Source organism: Hevea brasiliensis, chromosome 7, assembly GCF_030052815.1.
Source record: "Hevea brasiliensis isolate MT/VB/25A 57/8 chromosome 7, ASM3005281v1, whole genome shotgun sequence".
Lineage (NCBI taxonomy): Eukaryota > Viridiplantae > Streptophyta > Magnoliopsida > Malpighiales > Euphorbiaceae > Hevea > Hevea brasiliensis.
The window spans coordinates 102,543,507-102,569,543 of record NC_079499.1 but is presented as its reverse complement, the minus strand read 5'-3'; the positions used below and the strand labels follow the sequence as shown (position 1 = coordinate 102,569,543).

The following is a 26,037-nucleotide window of genomic DNA, read 5'->3' as shown; positions in this document are numbered from 1 at the left end:
TTCCCATATTCTTTGAAAATAAAGTTGAAATATTTTTCTTTTTAGAGAAATTAAGTAGAAAATCAACAATCCCAACAAAAAACAAAGTACAAAACTGAGTGTAACCAAGTCAAATGAAAAAAAGCAGAGCAAAATTATCATAAAAAGTAGTAGAAAAAGTAGAAATCCAAAAAAAATCACAAGGGAGATTGTCATTTTAAAGCAAAATACTAATAAAATGAAGCAGAACAATAAAAGAATGGTAACTAAAAAAAAGACTCTGCCTTGCAGACTTAATCTTTTCAGTATTTTTCTAAAGAGTTAAAATATATAATTATTATATAATTTCTAAATTTAAATATCTTTATTTTTTTATTTTAAAAAATGAAAGGTAAACATTAAATTTTATTTATATTTCATAAATAGTTTTAATTAAATATAATTTTCTTTAAAATATATGTTCTAAATTAGAACTAAGAATCAAGGATATTTGACTATTTGTGAGAAATTAATAATTGAATTTTTTTTAAAAGATGTCTAATTATTAAAGGTAATTTAAAAAAAAAGATCAAAATTAAATTTTATCTATATTTTTCAAATAGTTGTAATATATAATTATTATACAATCTAATTTTCTAAATACAATTCTTAATTAATATGATCTTTTAAATTTAAATAATGAAAAATTATTAATTACTATAATTAGGTTTAATTTTTTTTAAAATATCTATTTAAAATTAGAACTAAAAATCAGAAAATATTTGAATTTTTTTTAAATATTAATGATAAAATTTTCATCAAATTTAATTTTTTTTAAAATATACTTTAAATTAAAATAAAGAATTAAAGAATATTTGAATTCTTATGAGAAATTGATGATTGAAATTTTAAAGATAATTAATCTTTAATTTTGAAAAAAATGAAAGGTAAACATTAAATTTTATTTATATTTCCTAAATTTTAATTAAATTTTATTTTCTTTAAAATATCTACTCTAAATTAGAATTAAGGTTCTTAGTGATTAATATATATATATATATATATATATATATATATATATATATATATATATATTGAATTATGGATAAATGAAATAAAATAAAAATTTATTTTCATAGTCATGGCAAATAGGAAATTTATATCAATATTCAATTTTTATTTTTTATATTTTTTATAGTATATTAATAAATAATTAATATTATTAATTTGCTTAATATTAATTATATTATATTATTTTATTATCATTTAGAAAAATTAATTAATGATACAATTTTTAAAATTATGATTAAATTATTAATTCTCTAATTATATGTATATAAGTTACAAACTATTTACTTAGTTATTACTTTAATATTGTAATAAATAGCTATTATTATTACAAATATACAGAAACCTCAATTTAATTAGATATATAAAAAACTCTTTATTTTATATATATATAAAGAGACTATATTTAATAATTATATTAATTAATGTAATTAATTATTACTATTACTGTTACCATTAATTATTTTTACTATTATCACAATTTTTATGGTTAACTAATTAAAAATATTAAATATATTTTAATAATTTTATAAATTTCTCATTTAATGATTATTAAATTTTTAATTATTTTATTTAATTATAAAAATTTAAGAATTATATATATATATATTAAAATTAATAAAATAATTTAAAATTATGCTATAAAAATATTCACATGAAGTTAAACATTTTACTTTCTTTTTCTCTATCTTTTATATATTTAATAATTTTTAATTTACTTTAATGTTATTTTATTTTTATTTATGTTATTTTAGTATTCATTTAATAAAGACATATTTTTAATTATATATTGAATACTATATAAAATAAATTATAGAAAAATGAAATGAAATAAAATTTATTTTTATAGTTATGATAAACAATAAATTTATATTAATATTTATTTTTTAGTTTTTTATATTTTTATAATATATTAATAAATAATTAATATTATTAATTTAGTTACTATTAATCATGTTATGTTATATTATTTTATTATTATTTAGAAAAATTAATTAATGATACAATTTTTATAAATTATGATTAAGTTATTAATTTCTCAATTACGTATACATAAGTTACAAATTATATAATTATTATATTTTAATATTATAATAAATAGCTATTATTATTATTATTATAAATGTCTAGAAAAGCTTAATTTAATTAGAGATAGGAAAAATTAAGAGTTAATCATATTAATTTATTAATTATACTCAATGAACACACATATGCTAATTTATGTATTTTTTATGTTCGCTTTCTAATGAAGAGGTTGTTTAGATTTCAGATTTTATAAAACAAATTTAGGAAAAGATAGGATTTTAAATTTGTCATATTTATAGCAAGTAGTAATTTTTAATTAAATTGATTGATAACAATTTTTCTATATTTCTTAAACAGTTGTAATATATAATTATTATATAATTTTATTTTTAAATAGGTAATTATTTTGATATTTTAAATTTAAATAATAGAAAAAGTATTGATTACTAAATATAATTGTCATTCATTACAAGTTTTCTACTTTATAATTTAAAAAGTTAATGGCAGTTACTTTCAAGGAAAGTGAAATATTTTTTAACACATTTACTGTAATTAAATTTAGTATTTAATTACTAATAATTTGACAACATTTAATTTTAAAATTCAACTAATATTATAATCATTATCTAATTATTACTACAACTAAAAGTTTAATTTTCTTTAAAATATCTGCTCTAAATTAGAATCAAGCATATTTAAATTTTTGTGAGAAATTAATAATTAATTTTTTTTAAATATGTCGAATTATTAGAGATAATGTCTATCCATTAATTTTTAATTTTTTAAAAGAGAAAAGTCAATATTAAACATTTCTATATTTTTCAAATAGATTTAATATAATTACTACGTATAATTATCACATATTATTATATTCTTAATTTTTAATTTAAAAAGCCAATTGCAGTAAAATTAAGACTCATATTTACTTTAAAAAAAAACTAATATTTAAAAATTTTTTCTCTTCCTTTTATGTATTTAATAAATTTTAACTTACTTTAATTTTATTTTATTTTTATTATTTTATAATAATTTTGTTATTATATATGAAGAATAATTTATATTCATTAAAAAAAATTCATGACTATTAAATTCATTAACTTGTGAGTAATTATTAACTTATTTAATTAAAATTTATTATTATCATTTTATAATTTTAATATTTTAAATAATAATATTAAAATTTTTTAATTAAAAATAATATATAAAATATATTTTTTTTTTTTTACCGTGCCATGCACGGATATTCTGCTAGTTTTACAATATAACAAGAGCACTAAATTTTAAGGCTCCCTTAAACACAAAATTCCATCTTTTCTATGAAAATTATGATACTGTATAAATAGGGCATGTACTTGAGAGAACAAAATCGCTATAAAATAAAGTTCTGAATCCATGTTCTTCGAACTGACAAAAGGCCCAAAAGGACAAAAGATAGAACTCTCGTTCCTGATCCAAACTAAAGCCGAATTCTCAGATTGTGAAATTGGCATTTACGCCTTCATATATCAACACTATGGTATGATAGGAATTACAGATGGAATGGTCTGGTTTGTTCATTATCATTATACATGTCACACTGATGCATACCATGCCAACACAAACATTTAAATCACCTTGAAAATGCTTGATCAGAAAATAGCTTTGATTACATAATCATTCCGTCTCATATTTTAGCTAGCCATGAAAGCTTTTCTTCCACTCGTTTGCAGTCATAACGTGAAAATTTGACGCAATCTTTCAGGCATTCGCCTTCATTATGTGGAGAGTTCAATGGATTCTTGTAAACTGGAATGAAACATATCACACTTTTTTGATAATTTGCACATCATCTTCATCCTCAAGTTCATGTTCCTGAGACGAAACTATAAAGAAAATATCAAGTAAAAAAAAAAAAAAAACCCACAAACACTAGGCATCGTGAATCAGATTCAGGAAACAACCTTGCCAAGCCTTGAGGCTTGTGTTTCGCGCTTGATCCCCATACCAGAGCACCGTATCATGTGCCAAAGGTTATTCATGATGAATAATAATACTAATAGGTACACCAAAAAGGAAGATGACATGTGCAAACAGTATATAAGCCGGCATCTCTTGTTATCCTGTATGCAACTGGAAAGCAACAAACCACAGAAAAATCCTACTCAAACAAAGCATCGAACTACACAAAAAATGTAATCCAATCAATAACTGCATAAGATAAATGGCACTGCTTAAAGGTCTCCTTGACACTCAACTGCTTGATATGCGATATCTACTTTCTTCAAGTACTACATGAAGACATAGCCCTGATCACATGAATGCTAAATGTGAAAATTGCAAAGGTGCCTCAATGGCAAATGGCAATGTTTTTGCATTTTTTATGAACATACACTTGGAAAAATAACAACAGACATTTAAGAGATGCTTACTACTTCAATTGTTTAACCATATCCTTATGAATTCGGTTGCAAAAATCCTTGACTGTCCTCCTTTTAGATGATAGAATCACAGGATCTTCATAGTCTGGATTCATTCCTTTTGGTTTTGTGTATATGCGAGTCAAATCTAGATATTCCCATATCTTCTCCAGCAAACCATCAAGATTCCACTCCAATTGAGCACTAGAGAGTAGCCAAAGAAATTAGCACACAATAGATTGAAATTTAAAACAAAAAAAAAGGCCTGAAAATAATTTAACTTGCACACTTAAGATATGCAGTAATAGTACTAGGCCAGTTTACTGTTCCAGGAAACAATCAGAAAGACAATTGGAAAGCAGGAAACTAATGGAGAGGGGAAATCTATGTCCTCATGAGAGATGAAGTTGTCCAATTAGGAAAATTTTCACTGAAAGCAAATTCTGAAGCAAAAAGAAAAGATTAAATGGGTCATCATTTATTACTATGATTATATTATCTGCCAGAAGTAATGTATAAGCAGGTGAAACAAACAGTTCAGATTTCAATCCAGTGTTGATATAATAAATGCAGCAGAAGAGAGAGAAAAAGAGAGATTTCCTCGTTGAATACAACGCAACTGTCTCATAAGAACTTAACTAATCAACTAATCAATGCAACCACTAGTGGAGAAAGTTATTATTAGATCACAGTTTCAAATATGCATCACTCAGTTTGCTTGAATGCCTCGATCAAAACATTATGGTTTGAGATCATGATAGGGAATAATGCGCAGGAATATGTCAAATCGTCAACAGATACATAAATGGTCGTGTTATAGGGTAGGGGACAAAATAATAATTAAAAATTGCAACAGAAAAGTTTAAACAATAATTTAAGTAAAAATTCCTTGTCAAAAATAGAAAGTCACCTGATTGGGCAGTAGTGAGGAAGTTTATCCAAAATCTCCAGCTCTTCAAGAGTAATTTGATCAATCTTGTTTGCTGCATAGATGCAGGGCATATATATCCTGCTGCCCTCAATGACATCTATAAGGTCATCGGCAGTTGCATCATACTTCAGAGTAATATCAGCATTATGAATTCTGTATTCACTACATATTACTTTCACAGTTTCAAGATCAAGGTGTGTGTTGGTAACTGTTGAGACAAAATTAATCCCACCCTTGTCTTTCTTCCTAAATGAAATATTAGGAGGTTCCTTGTTCAATCTTTTTTCAGAAAATAAATAAATAATAAGGTAATATAAAGGATAACAAATTATCAGGAGACAAACAAAAAAGTTTCATCTGGATATTTCATATAATCAATCTAATGAGGAACATGACACAGAAGTTGTTGCATTTATGATAAATCACCCAGGAGGTACGGTTATGGCCATGGACATATGTTGAATGTCAAACTTCTCTGTTACACCAAAAAATTAACACTAAGAAAACCAAAATATCAATTAACTAAGAGTAAGGATAACAGATTAGTTCTTCCACTTTCAAATAAACTCTTATAAGTTCAATTTCAAAACATGATTCCATGATAATCTTGATATCTTTCCTGTCCAAAAGCATACAATATCTTTTTCAACGCTTTTGAGAAATACTAAAAATTTTAAAAAATGATTCAACAAAAAAAAAATGGCACTTGTTCCTGGTTTCCTTTAAAACAATGACCAGAACAATAATATCTTGGAAAGACTACAAATAGCCGGATATCTTGTTCTTTCTGATAGATAAATGACTTGAGACGTACAAATGTTACTTGCACATGCTATCCAAACTAGTTTCAAATGAGTTTATAATAAGGAAGGGAAAAAGATGAGGAAGCAAAATTTCATGCAAGAGCACCAAAAAACTAAGGCATGCAGGATAACAGAAACTATACCTGTCTCCTAAGAAAAGTAAACAAAGTGTACAGAAACCATATATTGGAAAGTACTGATCTTACCTTATGCCAAATCCCTCAAGCTCTTTTTCTATCAGACGCTTGTCCTTGCTGTACTGATAACCTGTATAGAAATGTCATCACTATATAATATACTGATCTAGATGGAAAACCATATGAAGAATAAACATGAATTAGTTAACACATAAATACAACAAAGTCATAAAGGAATTCTGTATGCTAAGGTGAATCCAAGAATCATGACATGCTTTAGTAATTAGTATTTATATATATCCTACTTCCACATCATCATTGTTTTCAATATAATATATGCATATGTAAGGCATCACAACTCACAGAAAAGTGACTCTATGGTATAGATGGAACACAATGGGAAAAAAAATTATATGGTGCTGACTTGATGTAACATCATAGACCATAACCTTTCTGTCTAAAGAGTTTAGGATGCAAACTTAAGACTTAGGGATTGATTAAGCTTTGATATTTTAAAGGTTTTAGGTCACATAATGTTCGGTCACACTCAAAAAGAGCTTCTTATTTGAAAATTGTGAACAGTGAATAGGTGATCATTCAGTAAATCAAATCTTGGACTCGACAGGCCACAGTTTCACCGACATTTCTGGTAAACGAAATCTAAATATTCAGCTTGGAAAACCAAATTTCCATATTTGACCCATTTTAAAACAGCTCACTCTCTACTTGTACTTGCTTCTTGCTCATCCAATGCATTTCCTGGCAAAACCCACTTAATAACCACAAACTTTTAATGTCACCTTTCCAATGATCCCATAACTGCTGTTTTCTTTCAGTTGGTTGAGAGGATGCATCCCTTGGGCATCTACCTCACTATTTTGAGGACTTTTGTGAAACATAAGTTTGCTAAGGCAAGAAATTGACAATCCCCATTATTTATAACACAAGTGGTACATTGGAAAAGTGTGTTACCATAGCTAAGGTGCCCAAAGGATCCAGGTGGGCACTTTAGCAATTCAAAGAGATTTTGTTAAAATCTTTTCTAATTATCACAGAAGTATTATTTCTCAATTTCCAAGCATTACCTCCAGTTGTCAAGTTATAACTATATCAAGAGTGTTTTCGCCATTCCAAAAACTTATGATATGGGTTATGATGGAAGATCATGAATCCTCAACTCATTAGCAATTACGCTTAGTAACTCTACTTTGACGTTTGGGGCCTCATTTACTTTGGGGTTTCAAGCAACAAAGCCAAGAGCAAACCTCCTAGAACCATGTGTCACAAACATTAGATAGATGAGAGACGAGTAGAGAAAATGTCTTTAGAATGTAAACATTAACAACAGGCAAGAACATGGAAGAATTAACTTTGTGTCAACATCCAAAGTGACCATTATGATGTCTCCATTTTGGACAAGGGTAATTAATCAAACATCAGCACTTTGGATCAATAGACAAACACTTAAGAAAAAAAATCCCACAAAAAAAAAAATTTATACCGAAGACAAACACTTAAGAAAAAAAAAATTCATGTTTTACCTGCCTGCCTTGCTCCTTCCCATCTTTAGCACCCTCAATGATACCAGGAAGATCTAACAACTGTAAACATGAAAGAAGAAGAATAATTGTGTGCGTGTGTGTGTGTGTGTGTGTGTGTGTGTGTGTGTGTGTGTGTGTTTTTAATTCTTTTAAATAAAATCAACAAAAAATAATGAATTAATCAACCAACGGAATACTTTGACATCAAGATTTAATACAAATAGGAGCGGTGAACGATATTCAAGAAAAACATATATTGAGGCATCAAAATCAACTGTACCTAACACTAATGGCACCGTTCCCATGACAGTTCCTAGCTGTATGTCAGACCCCTGAAGAAGGAAATGAGGGGGGAAATTGTAAATAATAGTACCAGAATTTTAGCTCCTCTATACATGATAACACCTGGTATGCAAGTCAGGGTGGTAAATTCATAGGAAGCAACCTGTAAGCCATAAAGATTGAAAGGAATTCAGTGACTTCAGTCTTCAAAAGATCATAATACCTAATACCAGTTTTTATAATGACCAAGTATTTAGCAAATCCTTTTTCAATCCCATCCACCAAAACACAAAATTAAAAGGCCAAAAATTACACCTAGTCCTCAGTGCCAAACATGTTGATTCTAACATAAGAGAGGGGAAATGATTTGTAGTAAGCTCTTAACCATAATCATTTTAATAAAGACCCAAAGCAGGTTATTTTATGAAGGTTATTAAAGAGGAAAATAAGAAATTATAAGATAACAACTAATAAATTCATACCTCTGAAAATGTCCCTGTTAATTTATTTAGCAGCGTTGATTTCTCAACTGAAGGGAAGCCCACTAAACCAACTCTGGCATCTCCACTTTTAGTAACATCAAAACCTTGACCACCACCGCCACCTCCTTTTGATGAAGGCTCAAGGAGTTCTCTACGTAGCTTTGCAAGTTTAGCCTGGCACAAAACAGGCAATCATAGGACTACAGTGGTCTTTGTTTATTGGGTATTAAACAACATAAGAAATTACAGAACGAATCAGTAGTGCAATGAGAACTTCATATTGAATTCATGCAAAACTCAAAATATGATTGGAAGAACATAAACAAAAACCGCCCTGTGGGAAAATACTACTACTTGTAATAATTAACGCAGTATGAAACTACTTGAATTATACTGGAAATGATGCCATCAAAGATCAAACTATTCTCCACCAGAATTATTGCAGAAAAGTTATAAAATTCTTAGATGTAACATGGTTCTGAATGTACCAATTTTTGAAAGCAGCCAAGATAGATTATGTACCCAGGGAGTGATTATTCACAAATAAGAAAGATTTCTGCAGTAACATGCAAGTGAAAGTACAGTGTAAATTGTTGAAAATAAGAGAATACTCAACTAAGCCTTTATCCCAAAAATTTGGGGTCGGCTATATGGATTCGCTTTCAAATAAGAGAATAAATAATAAATATTGCTGATAAAAAACTGAATGCACTTAGCAGTTGGGAGCCCAAACCCCAACCAAAGGCTCCCAACTGTTCTTTGAAACAAAAAAAAAAAAGAGAGCCAACAATAAATTTAAGTTCACAAGGGAAACCCCTTGCTAAAAAGGTGTTTGGCTTAACTTATAAAAATCAACTTATAAACACTAAACTAATTGGAGCTTATAAGCATTTAAAATTTTAAGCAGTTATGCATTTTGTTAAAGTGCTTATAAGGGACTAATAAGCAATTAACGTATTTAATAAAAAAATAGCTTATAAGCACATTTATTATTAAAATAGCTTACAAGCACATTTTTTATTAAAATAACTAAAAAAGATATTAAATGAGATCCATGATGAAATTTTAAATAAAGATAATATAGTAAAATACTTAGTTAAACTAGCTTATAAGTACAGGGCTTATAAACACCAAAATAAAAAGTTGGGGGGCTTATTCTTTTTAGCTTATAAGCTCAAAAGTTGTTATAAGCAAACGGGTTAGCATATTTTTAGAGTACCAGCTAATAAGTTAAGACAAACACCCTTTAAATTCACATTGTACAGTTATTGTTTTCAGCAGCACACATACGCAACTTAAAATCAAGTATAACAATTTAAACACTGCAGTTATCGAAATTCAAATATCAAAAGAAAATTACATGCAGTAATAATTGATCTTAAAACAACACCAGAAGAAATATTTTCCCAGCTCAGTCACTACTCTAGAAATTACTAATAATGAATCAAGCAACAGAGGCAACCACCACTTATATATATTATTACAATCATTCCAAGAAAAAGGAAAATATGAAAGATAAATGATTGCCTTTCCAAATTGAGTTGCACCTGGCGAATAAAAAGCACATATTATGAATTAAAGTGCCAAGAACAAAAATCAGCCCATTAATAAAGTTGTATTCACTTACTAAATGTTAGAACATTCAAATCATACAAGATTCACAAAATGAGATTCTTGAACTCATCTTTAAGAAGAAAAAAAAAGATACAAAAAGGTTTTCTGCTACAGTTATTAAACTAGATTTGTAAACTTTAGATCAAACAAAACACAGAAACAACACTGAAACAAAGTCTATATATCATATAATATATGTTTCCTCCAACAAGGAAAATCCCATCATCATTATCAACATTCATCATACACCTGCTATTTCTTTTGTAAGGGCAAGGTTCCTCCCCTCCCCATCTCCTTTAGATGGACATATTCTGAACTCATCTCTACAGCCATTGTATTCTTCCATCTAAGTTAGGAGCCACCTTATTTCAATAAGCACATCAATCAACTTTTCCAATATTTACAATGAAATCTTACATGATTTTAGTTTTCCCATTGGCCACGGTAGTTATATGCTCTTGTTGATTGCCCTCCATATCTGATAAATTAATCATGACTGAAAATCTTCCAATACTTGTCTTTATGCTAGATACAATTTCTTTACTCCTCTAAAGATTTAGCATGCAAGCACACAATTGTAATGCATCCTAATAGGAAAAATAAAATTTCAGAATTATACTACACAGATGTAAGTGTTTTATTTATTTATTTATTTATTTATTTATTTTTCCTCTTCCATGAGTTTTCAGTAAGGAAACAGATTTCGAAAATCAATAACAGTAAGCAAGTACCTTGAGCAAGCCCAAATCATGGGCTGTAGCCTTGTTCTTTTAAGTCCTTGCCATCTGCACAACACAACAAAAGCCAAATTACATTCACAGTCCAATTCAAACATAACCAACTGAACAAACACAAACTAATCTCCATCAACAACATTTATTAAAAAACAGTACTCTTTTTAAACAATTCCCTTTATCTTGAGAAACGAACAATATTTTCTTAGCATGGAAAATTCATTACCACAACAAAAATAACATCTTGTAAATTTTCCAAAAAAAAAAAAAAAGCAAATCAAAGCAAAACAATTTTTTTCCAAAAAAAATACAAAAATGCTCAATTTAGTTTCGGTTTTGCAGACCCTACGGGCTTTTCTTTTCCAACACAATATTTCAACAAAAGAAGATTGAGGAATTTTAAGAAATTAAAGGAAAAATAAATACCTCATCTTCGACATCCTTGATTTTTTGCATCACAGTCGCCATCGTTGCAGCTTGGAAGCTTAGAACAGTAAGAAAGTTGTGATAAATCGAAGCTTAGTATGGCGTGGCCTCTGATAAATCGAAGTGCAAGTTTCTGTTAGGAAGAAGGTGAAGCTACCTGAACACAAGTTAAGGGCTTTTATAGTGATGGCATTTATCGCACTGATCAGCCTCGGGTTGGGTCCAGGCAGCTTTGATTCCACTCTGATTTGGGCTTTACCCAGATTGTAGTTGGGCTCAGCCTGAAAGTAATTTTTAATTTTTTTTTCTAGGATATTTTTTTAATCTGGCAGTTGGACTCAAGATCACATTAAGTGAGCTCACTATAAAAATTTATTTATTTTTTCTTATTTTTGAAAGTTTTAAAGGGAAGAAATTGTTTTCCTTTTGATAATGGTTCAATAGCCCAGGAAGGGTAGCTTTATATTTGATTATATTTTTATTTAATTATTAAATCTTCATACTTAATCTTAAAACCTTCAAATATTCAATAGTTAAATATTCATTTTAAGTGCAACTTGCTTATTTTTTAAAAAATTTTCGCGTTATCAATTTTATTGATTTTATATCAAGAGTTTCAACTCAATTTTAAAATTTCACCTTAATTTCAACTTTTTCATGTTGCGTGTGTAACTTTTACGTGTCGTGCACCCTCACCTTCAACTAAACTCACCAATATCATTTCTCATATCCTAATAGCAATTGTTCTACATCATGGAAACATGTAAAATATAAAAAAAATAAAAAAAATAAAGCAAATATTCATAATAACAAAATTTATATGGTTCACCCCCACACACAGAGTTACATCCACGGGTATGCAATTTTTCACTGATAAATATATTAGTCTCTATTAGTCTTCTAGACATATAACCAAATATATTTACTACTTTATCTGCATTATACACCATAAATGTGTCTTCAACTATAGCAAACAATAGCCTTTTGGAATATGACTTTCTTCGTTTTAAGCCGAAACTTCTTTCTCCCTCCATGGGATTGCAATAGGCGAGTGACAAAAAGCTTTTTCTTCACAACGGGCAAATATAACATTTTCACCATACTTTTCATACTTGTATTTACGATGTTAATCCCTCAATCATAATTTAATTAAAAATCCTACTCAATTTAAAAATAACACTAAAATAGAACTTTTACTCTATAAAAGAAATATTCCAATATAATATTGAGGAATATTTCTACCGCTCAAATTAGGAAAAAGTCTCTCTAAATCCCACTAGAATTTTAAGTCACAAATCTAACAATGAAATTTCATTATTCACTTGTATCCAACTATGTCCGGATTCTTTCACTAAACCAACTAGATCCATTCTCTTCCTCACCTGCTTCACATCCACCCACTTTCCTTTTGATGCAAACATGTTTGAAAGTAAAGTATATGAACCACTATCATTTGGATCAACTGAAATCGCCTTCTCTGCTGCATATTTTGACAATTCAATGTTACCAGCAATTCTACTTGCACTCAGCAAGCTTCTCCACATTGCTGCTGTTGGCTTTATCGGCATTTTCTCAATAAACTCCTTTGCTTCATATAGCATACCAGCACGACACAAAAGAGAAACTACACAAGAATAGTGTTCTATTCCTGGATGACCACAGAACTTGGGCATTGATTTAAAGTAACGAAGTCCATCTTCAACGAGACCTGCATGACTACAAGCTGAAAGCAGAGACACAAATGTCACATAGTTGGGCTTTATTCCCTCTTCCATCATTCCTTCAAACATCTGAAGAGCTTCTTTGGCTTCTCCGTGATGTGCATATGTTAAGATTAAGGAATTCCAGCAGGCAACATCTCTCCAAATTGCAGAACCAAATGCCTTGCAGGCATCTTCAAAGCTTCCACATTTAGCATACATGTGTATAAGGGAATTTGTGATAAATGGATCGAAATCTAGACCCATCTTTATGATATGGTTGTGGAATTGTTGGCCAAGTAGGAGACTTGCTAGGTTACTAGCTGCAGTAATAAAGGTAGCAAAAGTGAAATCATTGGGTTTTAGTTCTGATACCTGTAGTTCAGAGTAGAGTTTGAGAGCCTCTTCATTTTCCGATTGTTGGGTATAACCAGAAAACATTGCATTCCACACTACAATATCTTTCTCATTCATCTCATCAAATACAAGTCTAGCATCCACAAGACGTAAGCACTTTGAATAAGCATCAATTAAGGCACTGCCAGCAAATATTGCCAAACAGACACCAAATTTAAAGGTGAGTGCATGAATTTGCTTGCTTAATTCCAAGGATGATAATGCAGCTGATACACCAAGAAGACTAACAAATGTCAAAAGGCTTGGTGGGATCATCCTATGCCTCATTTCATGGAAAAGAATCATAATGTCGGAAAGTTGCTCACTTCTTGAGTATCCTTCAATTAGTGCATTGTAGGAGACCACGTTATGATTAGTCATAACATCAAAAACTCTTCTTGCATCATTCAAGGAATCACATTTTGCGTACATATCAATCAAACCATTTTTCAAAAAAATATCAAACTCAAGATTAGCCTTGATACTGTAGGCATGAATTTGTCTCCCCAGCATTAGAGCCTCAAGCGAACCACATGATGTGAGTATACTAGTGCATGCAAATCCATCTGGCTTTCCACCCAATCTGGTCATTTCAACAAATAGCATCACAGCTTCCCCATCAAAAGAATTCTGCATGTACCCAGCAATCATTGTAGTCCATGAAATTACATCTCTATCTACCATTTGATCAAATAGCTTCCTGGCAGTTTGAACTTTACTGCTCTTGGCATAAAAATCAATAAGCACGTTAACTACTGAAACATCCATTTCTATTCCCCTCCTCAACACATAAGCATGAATTTGCTTGCCCCCTTCAACAAATTTAAGTGTCGAACAAGCACTTAAAACACTAGAGAGTACGTATCTATCTAGAACAATATCATTTTCTCCCATTTGGTTAAACAATTGCAATGCCACCTCACTCCTCCCACTTCTAACATAACCCGTGATAATTTTCGTCCAAGTAATTGTACTTTTCTCCAACAACGCATCAAATACCATTCTGGCTTCAACAATGTCACCATTCTTCGCATAGAAATCAACCAAAGACGTACCCAAAAATACATCTTGATCAAAACCAAGCTTAAAAATAAAACAATGCATTAGTTTACCTACAGGACCACACCCACCATCAAGTTGCATAGAAGCACGTAAAACACTAGCTAAAATATACACATTTGGACTCTTATTGCAACACCTTGTGAAGTCCAAAAACAACAGCCAAGCTTCCTCATTAAAACCACGTTTGGAATACACAGAAAGCATTGAAGACCAAGAAATTAAATTTTTCTCTGGCATTTTGTCAAATAGTTTGCGTGCATGACATAAAAAGTCAGACTTAGCATGCAAAGCAATAAGTAAATTAGTTAAAAAAGCATCAGATTCAAGACCTGAGACAATAATTTGGGCACAGATTTGCTCGTAATGTGATATGGGGTTGTTTTGAGGAAGTGATCGTAAGAGATTGGCTAGTTGGAGCGTTCTGGTGGGTTTAGGGAATGAAAAACATGGGTTTGGCACCTGAATGAGAGGTGATATTAATTTGAATAGATTGAAGGCTTGTTTGCTGTGAAAATTTTGGTAACGTTTAAGGTGGTATGTTAATGGGTAGTGGTTTCTCATCTTACAGAGTGCATGTTTAGAATCTGAAGTTTTCCAGCCAATCTGCTATTGGTAGCTAAGTGACCTCAGTTATGCCGTCCTCTTTTTTTTTTTTCTATATATTCAATATCACCCTATAGTTTTTAAGTGTTTAATTTAATTCGTTTTTATTTTTTTTTTATCCAAATTAGTTAAAAAGTTTTAACTTAAATTTAATTTAGCAAAAATTAAAATTTTTATTATAAATTTCTTGATTTAAATCAAAATCAAATAAGTTTTATTTCTTATTTTTTAGCTAAATTTATTGATTTCAATTTCTCAATTTTTTTTATTTTTGAGTTAAACTAATTTTTAATTGAAACTTTTTAATTTGTTTATATAAAAAAATTAAAAATAAATTAAATTGAACATCCATTAGCATTAAACTATTTTTTTTTCCTTTGGTTTCCTTAATTATCTAAATTTTAATCTTATATATTACAAAATAAATATTGCTAAATTATTAATGTAATAATTTTAAAAAAATTAAATTTTACTTGCTTTATTTTGATATTTATAGTTAAAATATTCTCACGTCATTTTATGTGTATTAAAATTAAAATTTTTCAAATAATCAATAATTTAAATTTAATTAACTTTAAAATGGAGTTTTGATTAAGTCAAATCCAATTTCATAAAATAAAATAATATTTAACTAATATAAATAAAATAAGATACAACAGAGTAAATATTGTCTAAAAATGAGATATCTTATTTATCAATTAGGATTTAATTTTATTGGATAGTATTTCATATTTATTTATTTATTAAAATATATTATATTAATATTAAAAATACACTTAAAATCCTTTAAAGATAAATTTAATCTCAATAAATAAAAATCCACTAATCTCGATAATTAGCTCTCGATTTTTCAATAAAAAACACCGTCAATGAACATGTGTCGGTGCACCATTCCACGGTGGAGATGGTAACTTTATATGATAACAAAATAAAAAAATATATATATCTAATTCTATCCTATGATTTTTTTTTTTCAAAGGCATAGATAGTTTCATTGATCATTAAAAACTAGTTATACTGTTACACTAAAAAGGCTATGAAGAAGCCCAGAAAAAATAAAGCTCATACAAAAGCTCATTGACCCACAACTTAGAAAATGCTAGAGTTAAGGTTAAGAAAGTTGAGAAGACCAACTATGAACACCACCACCATGCATTTTCAACAATGAAACAAGGACCACAAACTAGAGTATGAAAATGGCATCATGCCTAAGAGTCAAATCGTGGTCCAGGAAAATAGAGATACCCACAGCTAGACGTTCTCCTTACCCATTTCTCGATCTTCACAGCCCAGGAGGCATAGGAAAACCAGCAATTTTTAGAGTGTTGGTACACAACAGAGCTCTTGGCATTGCACTGGCATGAAGGGTCGGCTACCTGAAACAGCGGTCGACTAGCCTAGTGGCCCCCGAGATGCCATGCACACGAAAAAGCTAACACCGCCCTCCATAGCCCAGTTAAAAATGAAGCATATATATTATGCCCATCTGAAAAGTACAAGTCGAAGGGGAGCTCTCTTAAAGTAACACTGGACTTGCAACTCAAATCAACAAAATCAAAGAGTATATACAGCCCAACCCAAAGGTGAGGAGGGTAAAACCCATGTCCGAGTTAGGGAGGAGCCATTTCCTACTTGGAAGGCACAAAGAAAGGTCGCAAGTAACGACAAAAGACAAGGGTAAAAGATCCTTAAAAAACTATGAAAAGAGAGAAATTTCTCTCTAAAACAACCAGCGAAAGAAGGAAAGATTATTTATTTACGGATAAATTTCAATAATTATTTCTGAACTTATATAGTTGTAACACTATAATTTTTTAATTTTAAAATGTAATATAAAACCATCTAAACTTTTAAATTTTACACAATAAAATCCCTCTTGTAACGGTCAGGCTCAAAGGTCCCTTATGCAAATTCCACATCGACAAAGCACAGAGATGGTCTTGGATTCAAAAAGTAATGATATATAAAATGGGAGAACTAATCACTAGAGGCGCCTTTTGGTGGAATGACCTGGAGAGTTGGAAGAACTCCAGGGTTAATCGTGCTGGCTTGAAAGAAATCTTAGGATGGGTGACCTCCTAGAAAGTTCTTCATTCCACCTATAGGACAAAACCGTGAGGCTTATGGTCAAAGTGGACAATTCCTCTAGTGGTTGGAGCCTGACCGTTATACCTCTGACTTTCAACTACTAATTTTTCAGTTAGAAACTGATGTGAATAGCTCCCGCATGATACTTAGTCAACATTTCTCTCTCCTCTCTTATGCAAAGTGTAAAATTATTTTCTTTACGCATGAAAAATTATTCTGTCTATAGAGAGAAAAATGATTTAATTTATACATTGCTTAATTTTAAAATGTAATATAAAACCCTCTAAACTTTCAAATTTTATACAGTAAAATCCCTCTGACTTTCAATTACTGATTTTTCAGTTAGAAACTTATGTGAATGAAGGCATGGAAGCATGGATTTAAGGGCATTAGAACATTGAATTTCAAAAATAAAACTATAGTTACATGCACCATACTTGATGAATTATGTGCCTAATCAATTTTCAATGCTCAAAAGCATACCAAAACACATTTTAGCATGCACTACATATTCATTTGCCATCAAGAATTGAACTTTAGGAATTTAATTCATTAAACCCTAACTAAAAGAGAGATTTTGAATACTAACCTCCAAGGTGCACAATCAATGAATCTTCCTCTCTTAGGATGCTCTTAGGACTCTCTTAGGACTCCAATTGTAGTCCCTCTAGCTTGTCCACCATAAGCAAACTAATGGCAACCCCGATCTTGACTTTTAAAGCCTTGCCAACCACTTATAATTGGGCTTTTAAGCTTTAGTAAGGGTGTATGGGTGTATAGAGTACTAGAAACCTTTTCTAGCAATTTTAATTCAAAGGAAATAAATGTTTTCTCTTTGAATTAATTAAGAAATAAAGAGTATGGAAGGAACTTCATGGCTTCCGTCCAACATGAAGAGAAGAAGAAAAAGACATGTTATGTTTTTCTTTCTTCCTTTCACTTATATACATAAGTCAAAGTTCACTTACTCCCTTGCCATATGTCACCATATGATTTAATCTTACTTTTTATTTGACTCAATCTTATCAAGCCAAGTGTCAAGCTCTAATTAAATCACTAAAAGGTAGTTTGCCATCATGGGAAGATAAATGGCAAGCTTATATGGTGTCATGTATCACCATCTCATGGTGTCACATGTCACCATGTGAAAAGACCAATTTACCCTTATGTTTTAATTTGAATTCTCAACCCAAAATTATAATTCTCCTCTTCAAATCAATTTATATTAAATATAAATTAATTAATTAATTAATCTCCATTAATTAATTTCTCACAATTAAATTCATATTTAAACACTTTAAATATAAATTTAATCTATGTTATATATCCAATAACCTAGATTTAATTTCCAGTCATGCTAAGGACTTTGCAATCTTATTGCAAATTAAACCTATTTAATTAATTAATTAAACTCTTTAATTAATCAAATAAATCACATTTTACTTGGTGATTAACTTGTGTAGATGTGTGACTTACTAGGCTCATTACTTATTTGCAATGAGAAATGATATTATCTCTTAATATCATTAGAACTCTTTCTTACCTTAAATGATTTCTCTAAATCATTTCAGGCATCTCATAGACCATGGTTGACACTTAGCATAGCATGCTATGGCCACCCAATCAGTAATAAAGAATACCTTAAATGAACATTTAACCATATGTTACCATGCACTAAAATCTCTCCGTTACAAAATCTCAATTCTAGCTGGAGTCATGGTTGATGTCAAACTCCATTTGCTATGAACATTATATTCTCTTTTAATTCAAATTCTTAATTAATTAGATTTTCTTGTCAGAAACTCTTTTCTGATTAAATCTATCTGTCCTGGCTTAGAACTTGAATCATCAAGAACAATTAAATAAACATTGGATTTTATCCCTATTTACTTAGAGTAACGGATTCCATCTTAATTAACACCTATCTCCATGTATAACTAGTAGGAGCCAACACATGCCCATATACCCATACACAGTACGAGTATGAAAGCAGTATCAAACTCAAACCACTTATATACAAGATAACTGTGTTATCTCAGGTCTAAAGATTATATACACCGATATGATATGTGACAATGCATTGACAAGAGTAAATGTCACGACCCAACCTATGGGCCGGACCGGCACTAGGACCTGGGCCAACTTAAAGCCCCCGAGGCCCGTAGTAAGCCTAACTATTCCTCAAATCCATAACCAGGCTCACAATTTAGGCCCAATATGCATATAAAATAATTTAAATCAAACTGTTATAATTTCATTTCGGGCCAACTTAGCCCAAAAATTTTCAGAAACTAAAATCAGGGGAGCCCAGCTCAACCCTGTTACCTCATTTACAAACTGTTTAAATACCATACAAATCTTTATTTATTAATCTCAAAAATTTAAATTAACACAACCTCTACCAAGGTCCACACTATTTCTAACACATGCGGAGTTCTAGATTTTAAATTTAGAAAAGATAGTAAAATAATTAAATAATCGACGTTAAACCTGCGAGGAAGAAAACAGGTTGCTCTGTAAAATAACTCCTCCTGTGGCCTGGAAAAATATTGAACAGGAGTGAGCGTTCGACTCAGAGAGTAAAATATCAATTTTAACCATAATTTCTATAACTATCTAATCTAATGCACCCTGTAGAGTGAAATGCAACATTAGCAATATTTTCACATCATAACAGCAAAAAGTAATTTGGAGCACTCACACACCCAGTAATGTCAATCATAATATATGGGAGCTGATCCCCTATACAGCTCTCTTAAATCCAACCTGGTGCCAGCGAAGAACTCAAGCCGGACTTTCGCTTAATAAACCAAATCGGGGTCCCAGCGAAGAACTCAAGCCGTGACTACCCCCGAAGGATCGGGTCCCAGCGAAGATCTCAAGCCGTGACTACCCGTCCTATCCATAGTCCACACCACATCACACGCACGCTAACGCACGCACACTGCTCCAAATTACCACAACAACATCCATGGCACTTTAACAGTTATGAATGCAACATAAATCGTGCCCAGAGTTTAACTATATAAATATATGCATATAAGTGATGCATGGGCATGCTTGAACATATAATAATATCGAAATTACAATTTAAATTAATATTTTACTCACAGTACACCGATAACTATTGTGGCTACTGGATGCAGAAAATAGCTGACCTCGATCACCTAATAATTAAATTATAAATTTATTAGTACTAAGTTAAGATAAAACTCTAAAGAGGCAATAGACAACCTAATTCATGCAATCCTGAATTTCCCCTATACCTGGGACCTACCCAACCTGCAAAAAGGCTCAAATAACACTTCTAAATTCTCAATTTCCACAATCACATCTCATCAATATCACATGGCCCCTCCTGGGCCCTCCAAATCAGACAATACTCAAAATCTTAAAAATTAGGTTTTAGTCCCTATAATTGACATTTTTCAAAAATCTACTTAAACAAGCTCTAAAAATTCTAAAATTTTGCCCCGCGGTCCTTAATAATATTATAAGGCTATTGCAAAATGAATTGTAATTTTCTAATCACCCATGAATATTTTATTCAAGAATTTTACTCGATTCCATAAGTTTTCAACATCTAACGTATTCTTAATTCAACCTAATTAAATATTTACATATTTAAACTTCCATCCTCAAGCTTCAACCAATTATATAAAATTTAATTATCTTAATTTCAAATAATCTTATATGCCCATATGCTAAAAATCTAACTAAAATTATCTATATTTTTCAAAAATATTCTACAATCACTCAAAAATTCAACAAACACCATAGAATATCTCCAAATAATTTTACTTTCATCATATATTTTTCTTAGAATTTTTCTCCAATTTTTCCTGTTTAAGAAACACTGTATTTATGCTCCACAGACAGAGAAATAATAGAAATTGTCTTACCCGAAGTTTATCTGTGTCTCAAAAATTCCAAAAATTTATGAGGAAGCCTCTGGAAGTTGAACCATCTCCATAGCTCATCGGAGCCGGTCGCCGGCACCACCGCGCACGGTGGCCGGCCGCCGGTCACCGGCTACATTTGCTGAATCTGATCATACCACCATGTTCCTCTCCTCTTCCTCAGTCTATAGGTGGTCTCGGATCGTTGATCCAACGGTCGGATGGTCGTAGATCTGACGAAAAAGCTTGAAAAACCCAAAACTTCTCTCCTACATATCTCACTCATCCGACCTCCATTTGCTGCAAAATTGGTATCAAAAGAAAGCTCTCGGAACAAGCTTTCCAACGCCACCTGAATCGCCTCGATCGGATGTCGGATGAAGCCGGAATCGCGCCGGAAAGCCGCTGCCCACTGTGCGCGCGTTTTCTCTCTCTTCTCCCTCTCTTGCCGCCGTTTCTGGTGGTCCTGGACGTCGCCGGAGGGTCGCCGGCCGGGTGGGGAGCTGCTGGGGACGTCGCCGGCCGGTCACCGGAAAAAGAAAGAAGAAGAAGGGAGGGAAGGAGAGGAAAGAAGAGAAAATGGGGGGGGGGGGGAGTCCTCCCGATTTTTGAGTCCCATTTTTTTTTTTTTTTTTTAAATGTTGGCAGTGACAGTGGATTTCCACTGTCACACGCCAACCTCAAATCAATCAATATATATATATATATATATATATATATATATATATATATATATATATATATATTTTTTGTGTTTTCTGGGTTGTTACATTCTTCCCCTCTTAAGAAAAATTCGTCCTCGAATTTTCGAATAAACAAGAGATATGGAAAAGAAGATTATCGAAACAAGTGCAATCATTACTCCTCCAGCTATGCAGATATTGGTAAAACATTTATTCTTCGAACTCTTCGTATATTATATATGACATTCTACTGTTCTCTGATTCTACTATAGTGTCCTATTTGTCATCATCTCTTTCTAGAGATGCTCTTATCTCTTGGCTATTCACTGACCATTCTTCTGACATCTCAGGTATTCGTTATAACTCTATTACTCTCGACTTGATCTCTGATAACTTTAATTAACTTTGGCGCTTACCTCACTTTTATTACGCCCTAACGTGTCTCTTAGTGACTTCAGTCATCATTCCTTTGTTTTAATAATTTCTGTTTTCCCCAATGACATAACTTATGTTCCTTATTCTATGGTATACTATGAGTAGCTTTCCTGTAGCACCTAATCTAGGCATCTCGTTCGAGATCTTCACTCTTCTTATGACCTCAGTGGTCAACACCTATAAATCTTCTCACTCCCATGCTACTTCAAAAAAAATTTTTTTTTTTTTTAATCTCTTTTGTGTCATTACTAAGGTACTTAGACCAACCTCTGTCCATCTTATGTAACTAGTCAGGTAGAGTCTCCTCTCTTATATGACAAACGTGTTTATTTTCCTGACAACTCAATCCATGCAACTTTATTAATTCCCACTCCTTCTCTGGAATGGAAATATCTAGACTTCTTCCTATAGCTTCTTAGTATGTGGCCTACTTCTGACACATTGGCACTCAGATCGAGGCTCCACTACTCCTTTAATCTATCATCTCATAATAACTTATTTTAAACATCCCTTAGTGTGTTCCTAGCATACCTATTCCTCCTTATCCTCATCATTATAACTGGCTCTATTGAGCTCTTTTTCTGTCCTTTGCATCTTATCCACTTCCCTTTTCCTATTTTTTGGTATTGTTGATATCTTTTCAACCTGCTGTACTTATTCCTTAATTTTAGTCCTATCTCATCCTTACACCTTTTCCTTCAAAGATGTCTATCCCATCATCAACTTTAACTTTCATTTTGTTTCTTAGTCTTATCTTGATTACTAGTTCTATTACTTCAGGAATTCTAACCTTACGATTTACTCCTACCAGCACATTCTTCACCTTATGTAACACTTGTAATTAACCATAGAAAATTTTCCTTGTATCCCCCTTTTCCCAACTTAACTATCAGAACATTATCATTCCCTACCAGCCTTAGTAGGAAATTGCTTATCCTGGATGGATATGAGCCCCAGAACTATAAGTTCCATCTGAACTAACACGGCTATGGGAAATGTGTGCCATGCCTTAATTCTAAACAAAATACTTCATGTGTTCATTCTCCTTAATATAATCACATATACTGCCTATAGCTTTCTAAACTTCAACCTCAAATTATCCATCAGCAACAATTTCATCTATTGAAACTCATCCATAAATAGTATTTCCTCTAGCTCATAGTTTAAAACAGTTGCAAGCCTTAGTAGCTAACTCAATTTAACTCTTGTCATTACTCTGATCGTCCTTTCATACTTAACACTAGGTATGCACTTACTGTCATTCTCATATCAGGAAATTGTATATGAATTGGTGCCTACCAAACTCTCAAATAACTAGGTCTCCTTGACTCAGTCTCTGTTCCTTATATAACCTTCTAAAACCAAAAGCACAAGCTAAACTTGAAAAGAAAGAAAAATATCCTCTTATATTCAACTACGCCAATTGTCCATATAATAACGTTTAACCTATGTTTCTTGGTCTTTCTCTTCAAATTTCATCATCTCTTAGCATAATTGTGCTCTACCTATAAGATATCATCTGCATGAACACTTTATCGTACCATTGTCCTTCCTGACTTAATATTTTATAATTTATTAACTTTAGTTATACTCGACCAATGATTCATATCTATCATCGTTTATATTGTGCCCTTAACTTTTGTTGATTCCTGAAAGATTTCTCTCACTAATAAATTCTTCCAACACTAATTCCACCCTTATCTATGGTCATTAATTTGATCCTTGAACTTTCTAGTGATTTATAACCACCCAGACTTGTCATTTTTTTTTTTTTGTTCTACCCCTACTGTTGTCCTGTTGTTATTGCTTCACTACAAAGTGATTCTATTGATCACACTAACAATGTTTGCCTGACATTCATAACGAACCTCTAACTACCTTCTCACTATCTCAAAAGTCTAAACTAAGCATATGTATCATTATCTATCATTCTTTTCCTATCATCATACCTATTTGATCCCTTAGATTGACCTTTATTCAACTTACTACTTACTAACTTCTTTTTCTCTACCTAATTAGGTAGTCCGCAATACCATCGCACACCTTCTAGCATTTACTCATTATTATGTTATTCCATACCTCCATCACTATTCTCACTAATGTGGTCCCATTTTGGGTTTTCCATCCTTGTCATTCACCTTGCCAAGAATAACACTTAGCCTATCCTATATCTTAACTTTGTTCCTTTTATTATGCGCTCCTCAGGTTGTCGTTCCGTTTATCTCCTTTGTCTTACCCAAAATAAAACTTGACTATTCTATCCCTGGTTCCATTCTTCTTCCTAACATGACAGCTATACCTGCAAACTATATCTTTCAGAGTCTCTACCACGTTATCACATGTCTATGCTACTCAGATTTGGTCCTTTGACCACTCTAGCTAGTACTTCCACTAGCATTTAGATTATATTGCATCTGCAATCAATTGTCCAAACTTTCATTCTGCACTCTCTCTATCCATTGGCCTTCTATAATTTATCTTTGCTAATTTATTACTCTTAACACTATTATAATTAGATTATACTATTGTTTTGAACGATATGAAGTTACAAAGGAACTCAGGAAATTGCAGTCATACCTTTATCGTATGATTTCTATTCTTATCCTTTAGTTTACATAATACCCTTACTACCTCGAGAACTGATTCTGCAGTAATTTTATTTATTTGTTATTATTATTATTATTATTATTATTATTATTATTATTATTATTATTATTATTATTATTATTTTCCATGTTTACTCAATTAGCCAAAACTTAAGATTCCGGGCACCCAAACCCGTCATCCAATTCAAAGGATTTACATCCATCGTGATCTGATTATATATGATTCCTATAATGAAACTTGTATCCTCTGCAGGATACCCGAGCCAACTACTCTCTACCACACTCTACAGTCCTATCTGGGGCACTATTTTATTGGTCACCATTATTAGTAATAACTTTCGATCCCTTCTGAAAAGATAGGACTATACCCTAACTTGCTGCAACAAAGGTACTACATTTACCACCTTGCCCAAAACCATGTCAAATTAATGTCTCCTTTATCATATCATAGCTCTGTAAATCATCAATTCATAGTTTCGACCTTCTCTAAGTAGTAGGGTTGTACTTTATTCCATACTGATACACACAAGGTATTCTATTCTCACTAAGTTCTAAGCAAAACGTCTATCGTTCTGCAAAAACCATCCAAAATTCCATACCGAAGACTAGATGGTCTCACTCTATAGGTATCAACTTTACTTTGCAACTAGTCCGAAACCTCTGGTCTGATGGCAACTCTTACTGTAACTCTAGCTCATGCTAGGGTAACTGAGTCACTGACTCTAGTTACCACCCAACTGTAACCTTTCGATATTCTAGCTCTAGACTCTTAACCAGGAGTTCTCAACTCCTCTGCAGATATAGAACTCTGTTCTGGTATTACTGTACCAAAATAGAGACTGCCTGCAACATCCTCATTATAAGCACTACAGGGAAGTACGCAGCTCTACACAATAATCTCATGTCGATACTGTAATCTGCAGCTTACAGAACAGACATCGAGAACATTGTATAGTTACTACGATACGTCCTGGAAGACTAGGTCTCTTAATCTCTTATCTCTCTTGAATCTTCTATTATCATAAACTTATTCTGACGGGGTCATCCACTGATGACTGCCTGCAGTAGTATCCTCATCCTTATCTAGGGCAACTGTACTTTCAAGACTCACCTTTATGTACTCGTGCCTTGCACGAAATGGGCACACCATTTAAACCCATACAGACA

The 26,037-nt window shown here is 31.5% G+C and overlaps 1 protein-coding gene, 1 long non-coding RNA gene and 1 pseudogene across 2 annotated transcripts; all 3 read right to left on the bottom strand.

Annotated features, from left to right (window-relative positions):
* Window positions 1-3,527: 3,527 nt before the first annotated feature.
* LOC110650195 (developmentally-regulated G-protein 3-like) lies at window positions 3,528-11,549 on the bottom strand (annotated as a pseudogene).
* A 1,015-nt stretch (window positions 11,550-12,564) lies between these two features.
* LOC110650191 (pentatricopeptide repeat-containing protein At4g39530) lies at window positions 12,565-15,219 on the bottom strand. Its single transcript, XM_021805032.2, has one exon. It carries the CDS (start codon window positions 15,115-15,117, stop codon window positions 12,688-12,690), a length of 2,430 nt encoding a protein of 809 aa, XP_021660724.2. The 5' UTR covers window positions 15,118-15,219; the 3' UTR covers window positions 12,565-12,687.
* A 4,128-nt stretch (window positions 15,220-19,347) lies between these two features.
* LOC131181589 (uncharacterized) lies at window positions 19,348-21,717 on the bottom strand. The gene is made up of 3 exons (XR_009150130.1): window positions 21,150-21,717; window positions 20,359-20,414; window positions 19,348-19,785 (listed from the first exon to the last, which is right to left on the bottom strand). It is a non-coding gene; the product is annotated as an uncharacterized LOC131181589 (long non-coding RNA).
* Window positions 21,718-26,037: the final 4,320 nt, after the last annotated feature.

Coding starts and splice junctions, on each gene's coding strand:
- LOC110650191 (XM_021805032.2), bottom strand. CDS start 15,117: ATGAGAAACCACTACCCATTAACATACCACCTTAAACGTTACCAAAAT.